Raw genomic sequence first — 21,002 nt, forward strand, 5'->3', positions numbered from 1 at the left:
TTTATCTATGCTTTGTAGTTTCATGATCTCATTGTAGTTTCATGATCGTGGTGGGGTGGCTCAAACAGAGCCACCTGAAACTCAACCCCTTCAAGACAGAGGTCCTGTGGTTCAGGGGGAAGTGCAGGAAGTGCATTTACCCACCTTTGCCGGGATGCAACTGACCATCACGTCTCAAGCCAGGAACCTGGGGGTGACCTTGGACGCCTCGTTAACATTGGAGACACAGGTCAAGAAGGTAGTGGAACAGGCTTTTTTCCATCTTTGCCAGGCTTGGCTACTAGCGCCCTACCTGTCTCCTGACCACCTGGCCACTGTGATCCATGCAACAGTCACCTCCTGTAACTCTACGCAGGCCTACCCTTGCACCTGATCCAGAGGTTACAGCTGGTGCAAAATGCAGCTGCTAGGGTCCTCACTGGAGCACCTTGGAGGACCCATATCCAGCCTGTACTGAGGCAGCTGCATTAGCTACTGATAGCTAGCCAGATCAGATTCATGGTTTTGGTTCTAACTTTTAAGGCCCTCTGGGGTCTGCGACCCACATACTTGAGGGACCGCCTTGTGCCCCATGCCCCCCGCAGGGCCTTACACTCTGCGGGGACAAATTTGTTGGTGATTCCCGGCCCCCAGGAGGCACATATGGCCTTGACCAGGGCCAGGCCCTTTTTGGTCCTGGCCCCTACCTGGTGGTATGAGCTCCCAGAGGAGCTGAGGCCCTGCGGGATTTACCATCTTTCCGCAGGGCCTGCAAAATGGAGCTCTTCCACCAGGCTTACAGTTGAGGCCAGCGACTCCTTTTTTAAGATCGGGCCCCCTGTTCTGTTCTGTTTTGTTTTGATTTGTTGTGTTTATATCTGCAGTGCCCCCGGTTATCTTTCCCTGGGAATGCTGCCGCCATCGGATTGGAGGGGAGAGGTTGGGTTGGTTAGGTTTGTGTATTTATAGGAGTTTTGTGTTAGGGTTTTTTATAGTATATATAATTTTTACCCGCCACGAGCCTCATGGGAGTGGCGGGCTATAAATTGCATAATAATAACAATAATGATGATGATGATGATGATGATGATGGTGACAGTATTTTGTCTACTAATGGAAATTTTAGGGGAAAAGATTGTCTTGTGGTTCTTAACTAATTTAATAGTACAGTATATTACAGAGTACTTAGAATAGCTCTGATATCTGTAGCAGAGCACAGAGAAAGAAATTTATGGAAATATCAGATATATCAATCAAAAATAGAGACTTGAAAACTGAGAACAACCACTCAGATACAAACTGAGAACCACCACTCACATCAGCATTCGATATGTAAACATTAGTTCAACACAGTACACCAAAAAAATCTAAGGTTTTCTGTAAATTCAGCTCATGTTCCACCTTTATTATCTCAGACAAACACTCTGAAAAGAAGCTAAATCTTCAAACAAGAACAATTCAATTTGGAATAAACAGAACCAATAAGCAATTGCACAATAAAATATTTGATTGGAACAATACCAGCTCTCACACTAGATTCCACATGAATTGGTTATTAGGTTCCTACTTTTCCACTTAATCTTTGACTGCCTGCTGCTTAAACAGTGTGAATGTGAAAGAGAGTGTAATTATCAAATACCAACCTACTAGGATGAAATAGAAAATTCCTGGCCGATCAGAAGGAGGCTGGATGTTTCGGTCCTGATCTATAGCTTGTATTGGTGGCATGATATTGATCGGGTTCACACGTGCCTGGAATGAAAATTAGGCATGTTATAATGGAAATCTTACAACGATTACATCTAATATTAAGTGATACCATTGGATGCCTTAAGAAATTAATGCCCTGTGTGCAGATAGAAGAAATATCATTTCCTGACATATATCATCTTGCAGTATTTGAACTTAAATATTAAAAAAGACAGACATGCCACAGTATAGGCACAGTCCATGTCTATTAAATAGTGTGAATTTTGCTACTTGGTCACAATTGGATGTCCCCTGTACAGATTTTGTAAATCACTTCCAGAATTATGAAAGTTAACAGATCTTTTCTATGGACAAATATAGCAATCACTTATCAGTGAGATTAATCCCAAAAGAGATCCTTGGATATGACATTCAGCATCAAGTTAAGGCTAAACCATGTGGATGGTAGGATCTTTTACAACAGAAAACCTGCTAGAAGACAGATCCAAAAGAGACAATAACAGAATACCACTAGTGGTTACATATAGCTCTCAACTCAAAACTGTTCGGCACATCATCAGTAACATCCAATTTGAGGATGGACACAGGTATCAGAGTTTGCAACAAACCCAGATGCCAACTTTGCTGCCACATACACTCCAATAACATGATCACTGGACCTAAAAGCATCACCTACACCAGTGGTCCCCAACCCCGGAGACCGGAACCAGTCCGTTGATCAGTCAGTACTGGGCCGCAGCTGCTCCTCGTCCTCCTCCCCGGCTGCTGCCTTGGGGGCTGCCCTGCCACTCTGCTGCCGGCTCACTTTTGGTGTTCTCTGGCAGCCACCATGGCTGGGGCTCCCCCTCGGCGTGGCACTGCGCAGCTGCTGCTGGCAGTGCCCCCCAGTGGGCAGCGGAAAGTCAGGGGCACGGGTGGGAAAGCAAGCAGAGCAGGGGTTCAGGCGGCAATGTCCCTCGGCAAAAGACTACCCTCCCCGGGCCTCAGTAAAATTGTCAAGCATTGACCGGTCCCCGGTGATAAAAGGTTTGGGGACCACTGACCTACACCATCAAAGGCCTACACTTACTCATCTTCTAACACTGTATATGCCATTTAATGCCAACAATGCTCCTCTGTTCTGTACATAGGGCTAACAGGTCAAATCCTCTTCCAAAGAATAAATGGACACAAATCTGATATTTAAAAAAAATTACAGTTCTGAAAAACCTGTAGAGGAACACTTTAACCTTCCACGACATTCAATAAGGGACCTCAAAGTAGCTGTTTTATTGCAAAGGAACAAAAACAGACTAGAAAGAAAGATTGAAGAAATAAAAGTTATTACAACACTCAAAACAATGGAATACCCTGGACTCAATAAGGACATGTTTAAATCTCACTCTGCATGCTAATCTCATTCAAATCTTATATCCACATTCCTTACAATCCCCTCTTCTTTTTATTTTATTTGGGACAATGTGACTGTAATGTGATGTAAGTAGTATGTAATGTAATTAAGAATCTAATTCTCTGGTCTCAGGACAAAATAACAGACTGAGCACCTTGTTACTTGTGGGGATTTTCCCATGCTTGAGTGGAGATGGATGGCGAAAACAACTAGTCTCTTTTAATTATTTTTATTTACAACTGGACTCAAAAGAACTGATTAGCTGTTTAGGCAAAAAATTACCAGACTGCATAATCTGGATATTATGACACAGTTTACTAATTTGCCACAATTTACTTTTGCCTTATATCTGTACTCCTATGATCTTTGTTTCATTTTGCCTGAGGAAGAGTGCATACACTCAAAAGCTCACACCTTGAATAAATCTTTGTTGGTCTTAAAGGTTCTAGTGGACTCAGTTTTTGTTTTGTTAATGTATGTGCCATTGCTCGGTCCTATGGGTTAGCTTGAAACTGTAGCACTGGAGAAAGAATGATTACCTTCCCCCCTTGTGAATTCCTCTCAATCTACATTTACCACTCTCCAAAGATGAAGTTGGGAGGAGACCCAGGCTTCGGTGCTATTTGCTGTGGAACTAACAGCAACCCTCAAAAGACACAATTTGGATTGGGAAATGGCACAGAAATGGCACATCCCTCCCCAGATGCTGCTTTTATCTCATTTTCAGTTTCCAGAAGCTATCTTTCACTACAAACTGGGAGACCCAGTCACAGATCTCCCATGTAATATGTAACTTTGTGCGAGGAGTAACAAGGTCTTTGGTTACTTCCATACATTGCTTGGACATTGCCCTGAGCAACTGGATTTTCCCACGAGGGTGAGAAAATACAGGAGATGAGTGATTACTATAGTGTAACAGCAGAACACTATACAACCATATGTGGATCCAGCCTTTGGAAAACCAAACTCTGGGGTTGGGGGCAGAGTTAGGTGACAACAGTCCACAAGTGTGTTGAATTAATAACATCCAAGAGCTAAGATGACTGGGGAAGGCACTGGCAAACCACCCCGTACTGAGTCTGCCAAGAAAACGCTAGAGGGCGTCACCCCAAAGGTCAGACATGACCTAGTACTTGCATGGAGATACCTTTACCTTTTAAGAGCTAAGAATTGATAAACAGGGTCCCAAACACTGTATAGCACACCCTGTCTGCTAATAGAATATGTAACTAGATATGAATTGGTATGAATTTTGACACAAGACACAAGTTGATGCAGCCTGATGCATGTTCCTCTTAGACATAACTCTCAAGAGTTCAGTTGGTTACTCTGCTTGACTCCCTCAGTCATCTACAGGAGGCAAAAGATGTGACCCACTATTACTACAAGCATATAGACCAATTTCTGTATTATGTGGGTTACTAAATTTTTACAACAATAATGGCTGAAAAGTTGAGAAGGGGCATCACAGATGTTATACATGAGGATCAGACAGGATTTGTTCCATGGAGCTAAATGAAATACAACATTAGGCATATCTTAAATATGACTGAATATTTGAAGAAAAGAGATGAAAAGACTGTCTTTATGTTATTACATGCTGAAAAAATCATTTGATAATATTTATTGGAATTTCATGATAGAAGTCTGGAAACACAATGTGGAGAAAACTTTATAAAAGTGGATTTAAAGTATGTATATACAAAACAATATGCAATATATGTATTATAAACAGATCTCTATCATAAAAGATTGAAATACTAAAAAGAAACTGTCAAGGAGATCCAATCTAACCCTTATTGTTTATTTTAGTTTTGGAAATCTTAGCCATCAGAATAAGAAAAGATAAAAAATATTACCATAATAGAAGAGTTGGTTCTTATATGCTGCTTTCTTTTACCCAAAGGAGTCTCAAAGCAGCTTACAATTGCTTTCCCTTGCCTCTCCCCACAAGAGACACCTTGTGACCGATTATGCATGGCAGTGGCTGCATTGGGCTACTGCCGGTTCCTTGCAGCGAAGCAGCATGCCCCACTGCTTCCCAAGTATGCAGGGAGGATGGAATTAACTGGTGCGCGCGGACTGCTCCAACATTGTGCATGCGTATGAACAATGATGTGGCTGAAAGAGCCCATCGCACTGCATGGTGGCAGCAGCATGAGGGGGAGTGGGGGAAATGTAGACCCCACTGCACAATGGTAGGGGAGTGGCATGCCACAACTCCTCCATCACAGGATTGGGAGACCACCCCATTTGGCTCCGTGACACCACAAAGCCATCTGGGGCATGCGGTGTCTCTTGAGGGACACCGTAGGTTGGGGGGGAGCTGAGCCCAAAGGCCTGGCTCTTCCATTATGCACAGGGCCGGCCCAGCAGGGCCATTGATGGTGACCATGGCAACAGGGCTGGGAGGTGGCTGGGATGGTGGAAACATCATGCATAATCCCCCCATGCCATGGCACTGGCTGCTTCAAGCTGGAACAGCCGCTTCTGTGGCCAAAGCACCCAACCCTAATTGATGTAGATAACAGATCAGATTACCGATCCTCAAGGAAGTAACTTTAAATTAAAAACAATAGATACCAAAGGAGGAATAGATTATTTATGGGAAAATAAATAGTTAAGAATGATCCAGAGACAAGATGGTAAACATATTATAGGAGACAGTTTGCTAAGGATGTGGTTTAAGTCTAGAGAAAGATTAAGTCCTTCACCCTCACCACTAACTTCTTTAAGAAATGTTTATCTTGATTTAAGAACAAGAAAGAAAATAGATAATCTAACTTGTGAGAATATGGTGGACAAACAAGGGAAAAGAAAAGAATGGCAGACTGTTAAAAAAGAAGGAAAGTACATACCTTGGCTAATTTAAATATCAGATAGCCTCAAAACTGAAAGAAAAACTTAAGAAAAAAGGTGACTAGCTGAGAAGAAAAAACTGCTTATGAAAAATTGATAATGGCTGATATAAAATATTTGCAAGGTAAAAATCAACAAATGATTATTTCAGTATGACTGAAAGAGAACAAATTAAAGATTGTATGATAAAATGAGCTTAAAATAAATGCTAAAACAAAATTAAAATCTTTTTAGATGGTGCATTGCCCCTCAAAATAGTGCAAAAAATAATAAAAGTTATAATTAAGTGTTTGAAATGTGAAAATATGAATGCATCATTTTACCATATGTGGTCAACCTGCCAGAAAACAAAGAAAGATTGGGATGCAAAAGATGAGATGCAAAAGATACTGAAAGTTAAATCTGTACGTGATCCAAAATATGTGTTATTAAATATGGCACCAAAATACTAAAATATATAATGAGCTTGTAAAATATACATTAACAACTGCTAGGATCCTTTATTCATTAAGATAGAAAAAAGGATCAGCACCAGATATTATAGGTTAGTTAAATAAATTGACAGAATATTTTTTTATTTATTCATATTTTTATACCGCCCTCCCCGAAGGCTCAGAGTGGTTTACATATAACTGAAACTATACATATAATAACATTAATATTATTAATTGATAAACCGGGTGACAGTATAACATAACAGTGTATCATAACATAACAAGTGGTAACTTGAACAGTTCCAGGAGTCTTAGTGGGTTTTTGGGGGGAGGGGAGGGGCAGGGGCTCTGCAGATGTTGGTTGGTAGGCCTGGCCTCAGCCAAATGCCTGGTGGAAGAGCTCCCTTTTGCAGGCCCTGTGGAACTGTTTTAGTCCCGTTAGGGCCCTGATCTCCTCTGGGAGCTTGTTCCACCAGGTGGGGGCCAGGACAGAGAATACTCTGGCCCTAGTCAAGGCCAGGCAAGCTTCTTTTGGGCCAGGGACCAGTAGCCGGTTGGTGGCAGCAGAGCGTAAAGCATAGGGGGCATAGGTAGGGAGGCGGTCAATCAGGTACACTGGACCCTGACCGCATATGGCCTTGACGGTAATTACCAGAACCTTTAACCTGATCCAGAATTCAACTGGCAACCATTGCAATTGATGTAGTATGGGCCGGATGTGGTATGGGCCGGATCTCCACGGTGTCGCTGTGAGGATCCTGGCTGCTGCATTTTGGACCAGCTGTAGTTTCCGGGTCAAGGTTAAGGGCGGGCCTGCATAGAGCAAGTTACAGAAATCCAGCCTGGAGGTGACCGTCGCGTGGATCACTGTGGCTAGGTGTTCTGGGGCCAAGTAGGGCGCTAGTAGCTTGGCTTGGCAGAGATGGAAGAATGCCAGCTGTGCTACCTTCGTGATCTGGGTTTCTATTGTGGGGGAAGCATCCAGGATCACACCCAGGTTCCTAGCGGAGTGAGCTGAAGTAAGCTCTACACCATCCACGGTGGGCAGGCGCGCTTCCTCACATGGGCCCTTCTTACCCAGCCACAGGGCCTCCGTCTTTGAAGGATTGAGCTTCAGGCGACTCTGCTTGAGCCATCTCGTCAGTGCTTCCAGGCAGCTGGCTAATGTTTCTGGGGGAGAGTCAGGGCGGCCATCCATCAGGAGGAAGACTTGGGTGTCATCTGCATACTGATGGCAACCCAGCCCAAACTTCTGTACCAGTTGTGCGAGAGGGCGCATGAAAATGTTGAATAGAATAGGAGAGAGGACTGCTCCCTGTGGGAATCCACAAGTAAGTTGTTGGCGGTCCGATGTTCCCTCTCCTATTGCAACCCTCTGTCCACGATCCCGGAGGAAAGAGATCAGCCATTGAAGGGCTGTCCCTCGTTTTCTGGCATCGATGAGGTGGCGAGCTAGAAGCTCATGATCGACTGTGTCGAACGCTGCTGAGAGGTCTAGTAATATCAGCAGTGCCGACCCGCCTCAGTCCAACTGGCAGCGGAGGTCGTCCGTTAGGGCGAATAGCGCTGTCTCTACCCCATGGCCAAGCCGGAAACCTGACTGGGATGGGTCTAAGACCAAAGCTTCTTCCAGGTATTCCATCAGTTGGTTTGCGACTGCCCTTTCTACCATCTTCCCCAGAAACGCTAAATGCGAGATGGGTCAGTAGTTATTAGGCTCTCGTGGATCTAGAGATGCTTTTTTCAGCAGTGGGCGTACCACAGCCTCTTTCAATCCCTCCGGGAATTCTCCCGTTGTGAGAGACAAAACGGGACAATGGCAAAACTTATATATTAGATATACAATAATTCTACATTGGAATTCATAAGAAAATAGAGGCCAATGTTAAACAGTAAAATCTAAGTTGAAAACAAAAAAGTGATCTTCACTTTTTATATGCTAACTATAGGGATAATGCAGTACATGCTTTGTAACTTCAAGGTGATATAAAAGAACAGGATAAGGTAAAAGGTAAAGGTATCTCCTGTGCAAGCACTGGGTCATGTCTGACCCTTGGGGTGACGCCCTCTAGCATTTTCATGGCAGACTCAATACGGGGTGGTTTGCCAATGCCTTCCCCAGTCATTACTGTTTATCCCCCAGCAAGCTGGGTACTCATTTTATCGACCTCAGAAGGATGGAAGGCTGAGTCAGCCTTGAGCCGGCTGCTGGGATACGTATTATTAAATGTAAAATTTATGAATGTTTTTTTCAATAGCAGGCTTGTACTGTGTTTAGTCAAGGCTATGGTATTCCCAGGTGCAATGTATGGCTGTGAAAGTTGGACCATAAGGAAGGTCGAGCATCAAAGAATTGAGGCTTTTGAACTCTGGTGCTGGAGAAGACTCTTGCAAGTCCCTTGGACTGCAAGGCGAACAAACTGGTCAGTCCTAGAGGAGATCAGCCCTGACTGCTCCTTAGAAGGCCAGATCTGGAAGATAAAACTCAAATACTTTGGCCACCTCATGAGAAGGAAGGACTCCCTGAAGAAGAGCCTCATGCTGGGAGCGATCGAGGCAAAAGAAGAAGGGGACAACAGAGAATGAGGTGGCTGGATGGAGTCACTGAAGCAGTAGGTGCTTAACTTAAATGGACTCCGGGGAATGGTAGAGGACAGGAAGGCCTGAAGGATCATTGTCCATGGGGTCGCGATGGGTCGGACACGACTTCGCACCTAACAACAAACAAAATAATAAGAAATACACAATATTGTCCTCAATATTGCCTAACCAGGACACAGCTGAGGTCTACTTTTATCTTTCCCTGGGAGTAGCATGAAGCATTCTTGACCCTTGACCTCATGAGAAAATGGATAGGTCAACAGCACATTGCACAGGAGAAGTAGAGAGCCTTTATAAAGGCTTCCATATCTGCCTTCCCATTGGCTGGGTATCACTCCTTCCAATCACCTCCAGTGTCTTATTCAAATGCAAAAGACACCAAGACTGCACCATTCCTGGCTTTATTGTCCATGAATGTACCTGTTGGTTAAACCTGAGATGATCTTCCAATTTTTTTGAAAAAGATAGGGCCCCCTGTCCTAGTTTGCAAGCAACTGTGTAATTTAACCAGCTAACTTAATTTCAAAAGTTAGCTTGCATCTACATTCTTCATCAGTTATTAACACCACCACAATAAGCCAGCTATGCTGTCATTATCAGCTATTGTGAAGGATAATTTAAGAAAAATATCAACCTCATTTCAACCATGGGATAAAGCCATCCATGAGAGGGACTTGTTTACCTACATGATTCACTGATGGTTATTGTGGTTTTTTTATCGTATTCTACCAGGTCGTACTTATGAAATATTTAATAAGAAACAAACCAACAGGCTCTACATTTACAGTTATCTTAACAGTAATCCCACTGGTTGTGTCTCATATATGCTGCTGTCAAAACGTATCAGTGTAACCACAAGAAGGAATTGCTTTAAATAAGATTTAAAACTCATCACTTTAATACACACAAATCTTGCAATAAGATGTACGGGCTGTCAAGTCGCAACTGACTTGTGGCAACCCTGGAAACAGGCTTTTAGAACACGTGAGAAGTGAAGGTTTCTTGCTATTGCTGTCCTCTACAGAGCCCTCCTTGACAGTCTTTCATCCAAATGCCAACCCTGTTTAGCTTCTGAGAGATGATGAGATTGGGCTATACCTTCCCTTCCTTTTCAATAATAGCTCGGGGGTTATGGCAAGTATGAATACACTGGATATTTCACAATGTTTTTAAAACTGCATAAAAGTTATACAAGAGCCTCTTGTGGCACAGAGTGGTAATGCAGCAGACATGCAGTCTGAAAGCTCTGCCCATGAGGCTGGGAGTTCAATCCCACCAGCCGACTCAAGGTTGACTCAGCCTTCCATCCTTCCGAGGTCGGTGAAATGAGTACCCAGCTTGCTGGGGGGTAAACGGTAATGACTGGGGAAGGCACTGGCAAACCACCCCGTATTGAGTCTGCCATGAAAACGCTAGAGGGCGTCACCCCAAGGGTCAGACATGACTCGGTGCTTGCACAGGGGATACCTTTACCTTTAAAGGTTATACAATGATAAATCAAATTATATGCTGAGAACTACCAAAACAAATTTGTAAAACATACTCATAATTTTCTAGGTCATGAAAAGCCTCCTATTTGAATACAGGATGTGTCCTTCAAAACCTTCCATTTAGTGCAAGCATGAAATAGTGTTAGATTAGAAGAGTTTCCTCATTTCTTTTAAATCTATCTCACATGTTTCATAGACTCTCTATCCAGGCTATTTGGGTCAAATAAAAAAAAAGAAAAGAAATATAGAACTGCATTGCATTCTGGGATGAGGTATGTCTCAAAACATTTGTGGAGCAATTTAAGTATACTTGGAAGCATTCAATTGTCAGATTTAATTTATTACCACCTGCTGGTACTGACTAATGATCCATTGACATTTTCTGACTGACATTCCATTGTATTCGTAAAAAACCCTATTCAGTCAAATGTGTTCCTTGGTCCTTCCAGATTGGGATCACATTACGTTTTTGTGCATGAATGACAGGCTCCTTGACATATGTTTTTGGATGAATCAGGTAGCCATAGCCCCCCTTTTGGAAGTGCCACAGATTACCATTGAGGAGACCTAAGCAAGCATTTAACAGCGCAACCTTATGACAGACTAACTTCAGACAGTTTAGATTGCAATTGTAAACAAAATTCCACTCTTTGTACTCTGCTGCAAACAACTCAGACATTTGTGAACTCTCCCCAGGTTTGCACTGTTAGCTAAAAATTGTGTCATGTGACCATATTATAAGTCTCCCATTGTAATTCAGGGCATTTAAAAGAGCTTGCTTTTGTCTGGATTGTATACAAAAAGGTTCGCAGATTTTTGTTTTATACTTTTGAAGGTATGAATGTGTCTTAATTAGCACCAAAGCATTCTACAACAATAAACAGCCACCTGCAGCTCTGCTTCAAAGGCAATAATGATACTGCTGTCAGGCAACACTTACTGCTGTTCAGAAAGATGCATTCTTCTTGACCTGTGCTCAACATCCATCATTCCAATTCGAACAAGAAAAATTACCTGAGAAATTTGCAAAGATCTGACTGCCAATAAGTAATATGATCTCTTTGGTAGTGCCAACATGACTCCCCCCCATCCCCACTCGGCGCTCCTTGCATACTCAGGGCTGAAGAGAAAGTCTGTCCACAGGTGGAACAATTGTGAATTCAAAAGGAATTCCAGTATCTATGGTGCCCTTGTCACTTCCCCTGACAGAATGCTAATTCCTCAGCTCACAATAAATAATGCAGACTTGCAGCCACGCTCTACCTTCAGCATTCCTCTCATGAAGCACCACTGACATTATAAAGTAGGGTATAAGAAACTGATTTACTTTCATTATTTATGCAAATGATGAGAAGTTCAAATGCTCATATACAAGCCTATAAATAGATGAGGAAATGGTTCTATTCAATCATTCACCACCCTGCACCTTCAGTTTTTTCAGTTGATGGAATTGAAAACCTACCAAAGAAAAGAAAGTTCTGCCATGCAACTCTTCCAATAAATATTACAGAGCAGTTAGGTCTAGGTTGTGAACCTACAGGAAATTTTGGTATGGAGCCTGGGGAGGACAGGAATCCACAGAATCCACCATCCACACCATCCATTTTCTCCAGGGAAACTGATCTCTGTAGTCTGGAGATGAGTTGCAATTCCATGGAATCCCCAGGTCACACCTGAAGGCTGGTATACCTACTATCATGCCAATTCTTATAATTTTTTGATAGTGTGACATGGTACAGATGTTAGTTGGACAACATTGCCAAATTTAAGTGGATTACATCACGCTGCCCTCTCCTCACCACAACCTGATGACACAGGTTGAGTGAGACTGTTTGACTGCACAAGGTCATACAGCATGTTCTCTCAAGGCTCCCAATCTCTCATAGGTGTCTTATGTCTTGTAAGACCTTAAGAATCACTCTGGCTTCCAAGACTGATTCTCACTCCATCTTAACCCATTCCCAGAAACCTCAGTAACCACTGCTATGTGTTCTTACTATTCAATATACTATTTTGTTTACCGTTCTCTATTAGAATGTCCTTCCAGGACTGTTCATAGCATAGATCTACAAGAACCTCAGAAATTAACACTGTTTCTTCTCTTTCACTCTTTGTTGAGAAGGCTGTTTCATACATAATGAAGGACTCCATATAGGGTAGTTTCCCACATGATGTCTGGCTTTTAGTGAAAAATGACTTTTGATGTTGCAAAGAAGTCCCAAGTTTCTTACAGTTGTTCTTTAGTCCAGTTCTTTTTTAATGTCTGAAATTGGAATCAGGGACCTTGTTGTGAGACCTTTATTTTCCACTTCACATGTTAGACAAAAAGAGGAGAGATAGAAGTAGCAAGAGTCATTCACAATCACTTTGCTTGCTCTTCTGTAACAGAGGTATTTTGTGTTTTTCACTTTTTCAAGTGGCAGAAAGTTCTAGGAATGCAATCGCCTTGTAAGGAATGAGTATTGAGGGCCTGTATTTTGGATCTGGATAAAATAAAGCACTTTCCACTGATTTTAGTTATGAACTTTAGCATGTTCTTAAATCTGTCTCAAATCCATGAGACTTAAAAGTGCGGCTCTTTGGTTGGATTTTGTGTTATTGTGTTATTGTTATATCTGTTTGTGTGTAAATATTTAAAGAGAGAGAGGAACAAGGGCCCAGGCAAATTCCTGCTGTTTTTAAAGCTTTAGGCACATAGATTTAAAATAACAACTTCAAAACCTATGATTTTGAAAGGGTAAGTAGATCTCAAGTTATATAATCACCATATTTTAAATGTTAGAAGACATCCTCAGGTTATGCTGCATTGTAAAATATAGCTTCTAATGTAAATTCAAAATGGGAAACGGGGGGGGGGGAATTCAATACATGGGGCAAATCTGCACATTAGTAAAAGTAGCATCACACCCGTGGAATGGCTAAAGGTGACATTATATTGCACCCTCTCGGCCCATCTCACCTTTTTGCTGTCTTGCCTTTGTCTGCCTTGTTGCAGGTGTGAGGGTGGAATGCTGCAGATGACTTTAGAGCGTCTGAGCCTCCATACCTTACATCTGCTGGTTGCTCTCCATAAGCTAGCACTTTTTAGGTTGGGGAATCCACTTTTATTGATTCCCAGAAAAGCACTTTAAAATGGAGGATATAGCGAGCAGTTTGCTGCCTAGACGCGGGATGTGAGTGATGTCATGTGGAGGGGCCAGAATACAGCGTCTTCATCAGGAAAGCATTAAGGTACATTTATAGCATGTGGAAATGCCCATAGTAACCTTTTGAAGTAAGGGACTTTCTGGCAAGAAGAAAATGTTCTTTTAAAACCTCCCCACCCCCATTTCTAGACTTCATCGATTTCCATATTAAAATTAGTGCCAATTTCTTTTAATTAGCCTTGTCATTCTTTGTGCAGCCCTATGCATATAAAAATTAATTATCTGTAAATTCACATCTTCATAATTTTTCACCTTCGCTTCACTTATTTTCAGTGACATTTACTTAAAAAAACACTTATCAGGAGATTGCACATGGAGAGCTGACAATTTATCAAAAAGTTTAAAAAAATAAAAGAAAGGATGAGACAAAACAGATGCAGTACATAAAACCTTCATCCCAAACTACCACATAATCAAATCCTTATCAAACCATTCTGTTTGACACTGCTGAAAAAGGTACTCCATTAAAATGCAGTTAATGTGAAATGGCTGTTTTCATTAAGTTGTAATGGCTACTACCTGGCAAAGTCCTGCTGTAAATCTGGGGAAGGCTTAACACTCCCCCGTATTTTGTACTTATATCATCATGCTGATGACTCTCTGTGTTCCTGTTGTGAAGAACCAAAACCTTGTTAATAATACTGGAAAGTAACATGCAGAATCCTAAACAGAAACCTTTCGCAGTCCAACAAAATAAATGGGTTTAGAAGGGGGCATACTGGTTTAGGAATTATACTGTATATCAACCAAAAGTAATTTGATCTCCCATTGCAAGAAACTGCTGTATTCTTCACTGAAACATTTCCTTTAACTTTGGAGCTAGTTTTTCATTTCCAAGACCACCCCACAAAATTAAGAACACTTTATCATATGTCTGTGGGAATGGCAGTCTGGGCCAACCACACAGCAAACCACTTAGCTATAGCAAATAAATTGCCGTTTGCAATTTTAAATAACATGTTTAGCATTAAGTGCCTGAAACTGCAATCAATCTTCATTTCTCTCTCTCTATTTCAATCTAATGATCTCAGGTCTTGCCCCAAAATCCTGTAACATCGCAAACATTAAAATGAAAAATTAATCCCTAAATAATGAGCCAAATTGTTCTTTTTCAACCCAATGACAACCGAGTAGTTAGACCGAACTTTTACAAATAGCTACGCATGGGCGAATATGAAGAATGATATTCAGAGTATAATTTTATTTTGAATTGTCTGACTTTAGTTTCCATGAGGTGACTGAGGCAATTTGAAACTGATATTTCACCACCTACGAAGCATCTTTTGAAGACAGTAAGCATGCATGGGTTCCACTCAGATTAAAATTTATTATCTGACAAGCAATTGTTTTGAATTAGAGATTCTAAACTAATTAACAACATCAATTCAAGGGCCATCCAAGCATACATGAGCCCTGAATTTATGAAAAGAAAGAATAGTTTATTCCTTTTTTATTAGATATATATATTTGGATAATCTCTCTCTGTGTGTCTATAGACACACACACTCCCTGTAGAAACAGAAGACTTTACTGTAACTCACTCTTAAACATCAGCTTTGCTCTCTTTTGAAGGTACAACTCTGGCAATGTGCAAAATCAACAACTACCCATATGCACATGCATTCACTGTTATGGCCCTACCCACCCAGAATAATCTTCCATTCTCTTAGCTTTCTACAAACATCACTGTTTCTGCACTGGAAACATTGCTGCCCTGGCTCCCATGCGGGAGCACAAATCCAGGCTGGATGAGGTATGCAGGGCCAAATGTTCTCCTGTGTGGGAGCAGGAGGGGCAACCTATCCCGACTGAAACTCCAGCCTGCAGCCTGGCGCGGAGCCAGGCTGAAAACAGTCATAAGTGAATTATTCAGGAAGGCTTTTTACACATGAGATAGGGATGTACTGTAATAAAGGATAAGGACTTCAAACTATACTAATATGTTTTATCCATTGCTGTAAATGTGTTCCTACTATGGAATATTGGGGAAAAAATGAACATTAAAAAGGCAAGATGCTTTGAGTCTTTACATAACAATAGATTGAACAATTGTTGGCATAACAGATTACAGCTCAAAGCCATAGCAATTTTCCAGTATTTTAAAAGCTAGATACGCCTGTGCCCTAATAGAAGGAAGATCTACCTCAGCCCTCATCCTTTAGGAAGCATCAAGATACACCTTGAAAATAATTTTGCACTCTTTCCAAGGAAGCAACAATATTCTCATTCCATCCTCAAATTTCTATTTCATAAAGGAGTTGGGGAATAAACTTGCTTTTAAATAATTTTATAATTGGGTCTATGAGATGCCCGCCCTTAGTTCAAAAAACAAAACTCAAGGAAGCCTCAATGAGTTTTAATGCTGAAGATCTTACAATTAGACAGACTCTCTCTAAATGTCACTCCAGGATATTTGAATGAGTTACACTGGTCGATGTTATTCCCAATTCCCTAAACTAGCTCTTTTTCTAAAGACAATTATGTTGGTATTTTCAAAATTAATTTTAAGGGCTTCTTCCTAACAGCATGTATTTAGCCGGTTCCATAACCTCCTTAGGCCAATTTTGTTATGAGAGTCAAAAACCAGGTCCTACTATGTAATGTCTGCATGGTTTAGCATGGCATGCTCGTGTTTTTTTCCAGATTTGTTTTCAGAGTTCTGCAACCCCAACCCTATTGCATTGCTTAGTGTATGCCCCCATCCTGTTGATATATTTGACTTCTATTATGTAAACAATGAGAAAGGTGATCCAGAAATAACATAATAAAAAAAACAATTATTTGCTAAAAATAGCAAAATTGCACACTAGGACTGTATAAATATGAATGCTTGTATTGAATTGTCATATTTAAAGTGCCCTCAAACTATTACTCTTGAATACTTCAGACTCACTGTTCTGATTACCCATCTTCTACCCTATATCTTGGATAAGGTAACAAAATTATTTGCTTGTTAAATGCTTGCCACTCAACTGGTGTTCCAGTTCTTCACATGTAGGACAGTTTGACATGAGGAATTATTTGGGTAAAAATATCCAAGTAGAATTTCCAGTGGCACCTTTAAGACCAACAAGGTTTCATTCAAAGTACTAGGGTCCAAGCCTGTTGTATTCAGGAATACAATGGGTGCTAGATTTGGGGGGTGGAGTGGAAGAACTCTGCAGACAGCCTCCCCCTCGCCCACCTGGGACCTCTCCCCACCCCCTCCAGGCCCAGCATTGGCCAGTTTGGGGGGTGGGTTGACATCATCATCTATGTTCATATCACTTGATGAATTCTTAATAAATTATATGTATATTATATGTATATTAGGGGCCAAGCCCATTGCATTCAGGAATACAATGGGTCCTAGATTAGGGGGGGTGGACAGCCTCCCACTCCCCCTAGGACCTGGAAACGCTGCAGGAAGCTGTTAGGGAACTCAATGGCAGAACAGTCAGGCAGCATGGAGGTGGCCATTGGAATGGCTCTGCTACCGTCCGGCACCTGACGTTGCCCACCACCTGCCACTGCCCGCCAGCACCCATTGTTAGGTCCAGTGATTGCATTGTCTGGATGTATGTAACTGCAAAGTTGACATCTGTTACCTGTGTCCATGTTCAAATTAGATGTTGTATTATTGTGGGTGAGGAGTTGCTTGAGATTGGGAGGCTGTGTAAGAAAAGATGAATGAAAACTGACATTTTCCAGAAGAGGTTGCAAATCACTGATGATACGTTGAACTGTTTTGAGCCTAGAGCTGAGTCTAGAAAACCCACCTAGGGTTTTCTGTTATTGCCTCCTTTTGGCCTGTCTTGTGACAGGTTATCATTCTGGCTTTGTTAATTGGTTTCTTGACTTCTTCAGGTGGGTACTTAAGTTCCAAAAGCATTTGTTGTAGATTCCTCAGATGGAGCATAGAGCCTGGCAATAGACAATTGTTTTATGTGTTAAGGATGGTAGCGAGAGGCATGCAAGTATGTTTGTTGGTTAGTAGACTTCCATATAATATGGTCTGTAGGCACCTACTGTGACTATAGTGTCCACAAAATGTATTTCTTTCATAGCTTGGTTCATTGTCAGGTTGATGGTGGGGTGAAAGTCATTGTATGCCTGGTGGAATAAGTTCAGGGCTTCTTTACCATGTATCCAGACAATAAAAATGACAACAATTAATCACAGGTATAAGAGAGGTGTGTGTGGGTGGGAGTTTAGGAAGCATTGCTTCAAATCTGCCATAATGATGTTGGCATAGTCTAGTGCTATGCAGGTGCCCATGGCTGTACCATTGATCTGAAGGAACAAGTTGTCACCAAATCTGAAGTGGTTGTGGGAGAGAACAAAATGATACACTTGGGTGGTGGAATAATCTGTGGTGTAAGAAATCGTATTTCTTATGACTTGCAATCTGTCTGTGTTGGTATACAGAGATTCCACCTCCATGGTGGCCAGTACAGTGTTCTCTGGAAATTTTTCTGCTGTTTCAAACCAGCACTGTTTCCCACTTGAATCCATGTGGAATTTAGTTTGGAAATCTTTTTATGCTAAAAATATCCATGAAGGCTTTTTAATTAATCATGTTGGAAGAGTCCCTTGATTAGATTTCCTTCCCCAGTAATGATAGTATTTTGAGAAACTGGACTATAAACTTACTGTTTCTGTCCCATGCACACTTCCTTGAGAATCTACCATAAAGTTCAATCAGACTGACTGAATATGATTTATTCAGATTGTGTTTTTACATTCAAATCTGAAGCCTTATCTAAATCAATCCTCCCACTACAAGCATAGAAGTGGTTAGAACTGTTTCAGGGACCTATTATGGATTTTATTAATAATGTTTTACACCCTCAGACTATAAATCAACAAACAAATCACAATAAAAATTCACATAAAAAAGTGGCTTACAGCCAAAATCAATCCTCCCACTACAAGCATGGAAGTGGTTAGAACTGTTTCAAGGACCTATTATAGATTCTAAAGCTGAATTAAAGTTGCCCCCCTCTTCAACATGTCTACCTTTTATGCAGTTAAACAGAGCTATCATATCACCCATTGCCCAATTCTCTCAGCTCTCCTCATAAGGCATGGATTCCCCTGCTCTAGATTCTGTGCTCCTAGCAATGCAGCCTAATATCAAGAAAGGATTTTCTTTTTTGTCAGTGAGGACAGAGTCAAATCAATTAATGATAACAAAGAACAGTCAGTCTGAAATTCAGGGGTATTGAAGAATGGTTTGGCTACACTCCAAGGAAAGCAAGTTTTCAATGGAACCAGACAGTGAATAAGAGGAAGAGGAATGGTTACACATCTGATGGAAGAGATGGAAAAGGATCTACTTGAAAGCATTTCCTTTAGGTAAGAAGACGGGTCTTATTACTATGATCCTGCACAAAAGATAGCAGACCTAGGTATACACCTCAGGGAAACTGAGGTAGACTTGTCCATAATCTGTCCAAATGACACCAAAATCAAGCCAAGATTAGAGCCCTGGTCTCCTATTTAACAGGAGCCACAGAGGCCATTATAAACTGGGAACCACTACAGGAAGCTTGAACTACATTTACAAAGAAACTGTAAAGACCTTTATAAAATGGGATGGACTACGTAGACTAGACTGAAAACTATAGAGAACAGACATGTCTTTGAAGCTTTCTTTAAAGTTTCTTGCTCAGTTTCAGGTTTCTTTTCCATTTTATATTTCTCTAAGTTATAGAGGATTTTCTATAAAGTTAAGAAAGGACCTTCACTACAACCATATAACCAAGCAGTTGTACCAGAAAAACAAATACCTCAATTTGACCAGCACTGTCAAAAAACAAAGATTTTATTTGACCTTGTGCTCTTAAAGTGGTTAGTGTCATTACTGAGATTTCACTGGGGAGAAGCTATTTTCCAGGGATTTATTTTGCTTTCAGTAAAGCTTGCTGTTTTAGAAAAGTTTATATTTTTCAAAGTAATAATGTGTTTTATTTCCAAGATCAAAACAACAAGTGTGAGGGGAAAAAAAATTAGGAAGTAATTGTAGAAAGAATAGAATTTGTCAGACAGGAATAACATTTTAAAACTTTTAAAAAGGGTATCCGGAACTTTTATGGACAGTCTTCAAGAAAGCCATTATAAAATTGGTTTTGAAGTTGATTTTTAAACCATACTAGATAGGGACATATGTTTTGCAGGCGTTGTGGCATTATATAGCGGTATTTCGGGTATTTCAGTTGGATTTTTAAATTGTGAATTTCTGAGTCCAGTTTTATGATGAAACTATGGAACCATTGAGAAGAAAACTGTATATGTCTCTCCCCACCCATAACTCAACTATTGTCATAGACTTATTCTTATGAAAACTAGAAACTGACATGTAATCACAGGCATAGGCATCCAGGGTTCGACTTCACTTTTATGATCTGATCCTCTAATTTCAATATCAAAGTAATCTGTCACTTTGCTTTTCATTCCAATGTTTTGCACATCATGGTTCAATGACACCTGAAGGGTCCACTCGGAGGGCGGGTGTTAATGAATCCTTTGTAAAAACACAGGATGAACCTGCCTTTAGTTAAGTGAAAATGGATTTATTCAGTTATCTAAAAGTGGGGCAGGGAGTCACAGTCTTAAGGGAAAAGGACAGATGGCTTATCCCTCTTTTAAAGTACAGGTGCTCAAACAGCCACTGCCATTCACATATGCCTGGTGTCCGAAGCATCACAGAGGACCGGCCAAAAAATATGCTGATTGGTCATGGGAACCAGTACTTTAGCCCTAAAACTGGTTGAGTGTTACCATTAAGATGCCGCCCTAATGTCATCACCATAGTTACTTTCAATATAAAATTCATTTATTTCTAGCCAGCCTTTCTCACTGAGAATACACTGTAAGAGGGGGAAACAGTTATTAATCCAGTGAGCAATGTAAAGCCGAATGCTAATGTGAGCAATAATGTAATCGTACAATATAAAACATTCAATGAACAATGGAACTGATGATCACATTATTTTCCAATGCAAAGGATTTTAACCCAGAAACTGAAAGGGAGGCAATTTTGCATTCATAGAAATTGCCCGTGGTGGTTTTTACTTGAATACTAGACAGGCCTTCGGGTAATTATGGCCTTTTTCTAACTTTATGACCTACTCTGAAAGTTTCCGCAGGATTCTTCCCACCCATGTATAGCTGGTCTAAGGCTTTTAACCAATGAGAAAATTACTTGCTGTCTTTAGTGTGATACACCTTCCAATCAAGGGATCAGACTGATAAGAATTTTAACTTGCAGCCCTAGAGAATTAGTTACTGTCTAAGACCTGTCCATTAATTATCAGTCCTTTTTTGTGGAAAGTTCTGAGACTATGATTTT

The 21,002-nt window shown here is 41.0% G+C and overlaps 1 protein-coding gene across 9 annotated transcripts in view; it reads right to left on the reverse strand.

The window, feature by feature from the left end:
* The window catches only part of PCDH15 (protocadherin related 15), an 886,705-nt gene that overhangs the window by 264,859 nt on the left and 600,844 nt on the right, over positions 1–21,002 (reverse strand). For all 9 annotated transcript variants that reach the window (XM_077350402.1, XM_077350403.1, XM_077350405.1 and 6 more), the window contains one exon: positions 1,623–1,731. In XM_077350402.1, coding sequence (XP_077206517.1) covers positions 1,623–1,731 — 109 coding nt within the window. The remainder of the gene's footprint in view (positions 1–1,622; positions 1,732–21,002) is intronic.

Source organism: Paroedura picta, chromosome 8 (assembly GCF_049243985.1).
Source record: "Paroedura picta isolate Pp20150507F chromosome 8, Ppicta_v3.0, whole genome shotgun sequence".
Classification (NCBI taxonomy): Eukaryota; Metazoa; Chordata; class Lepidosauria; order Squamata; family Gekkonidae; genus Paroedura; species Paroedura picta.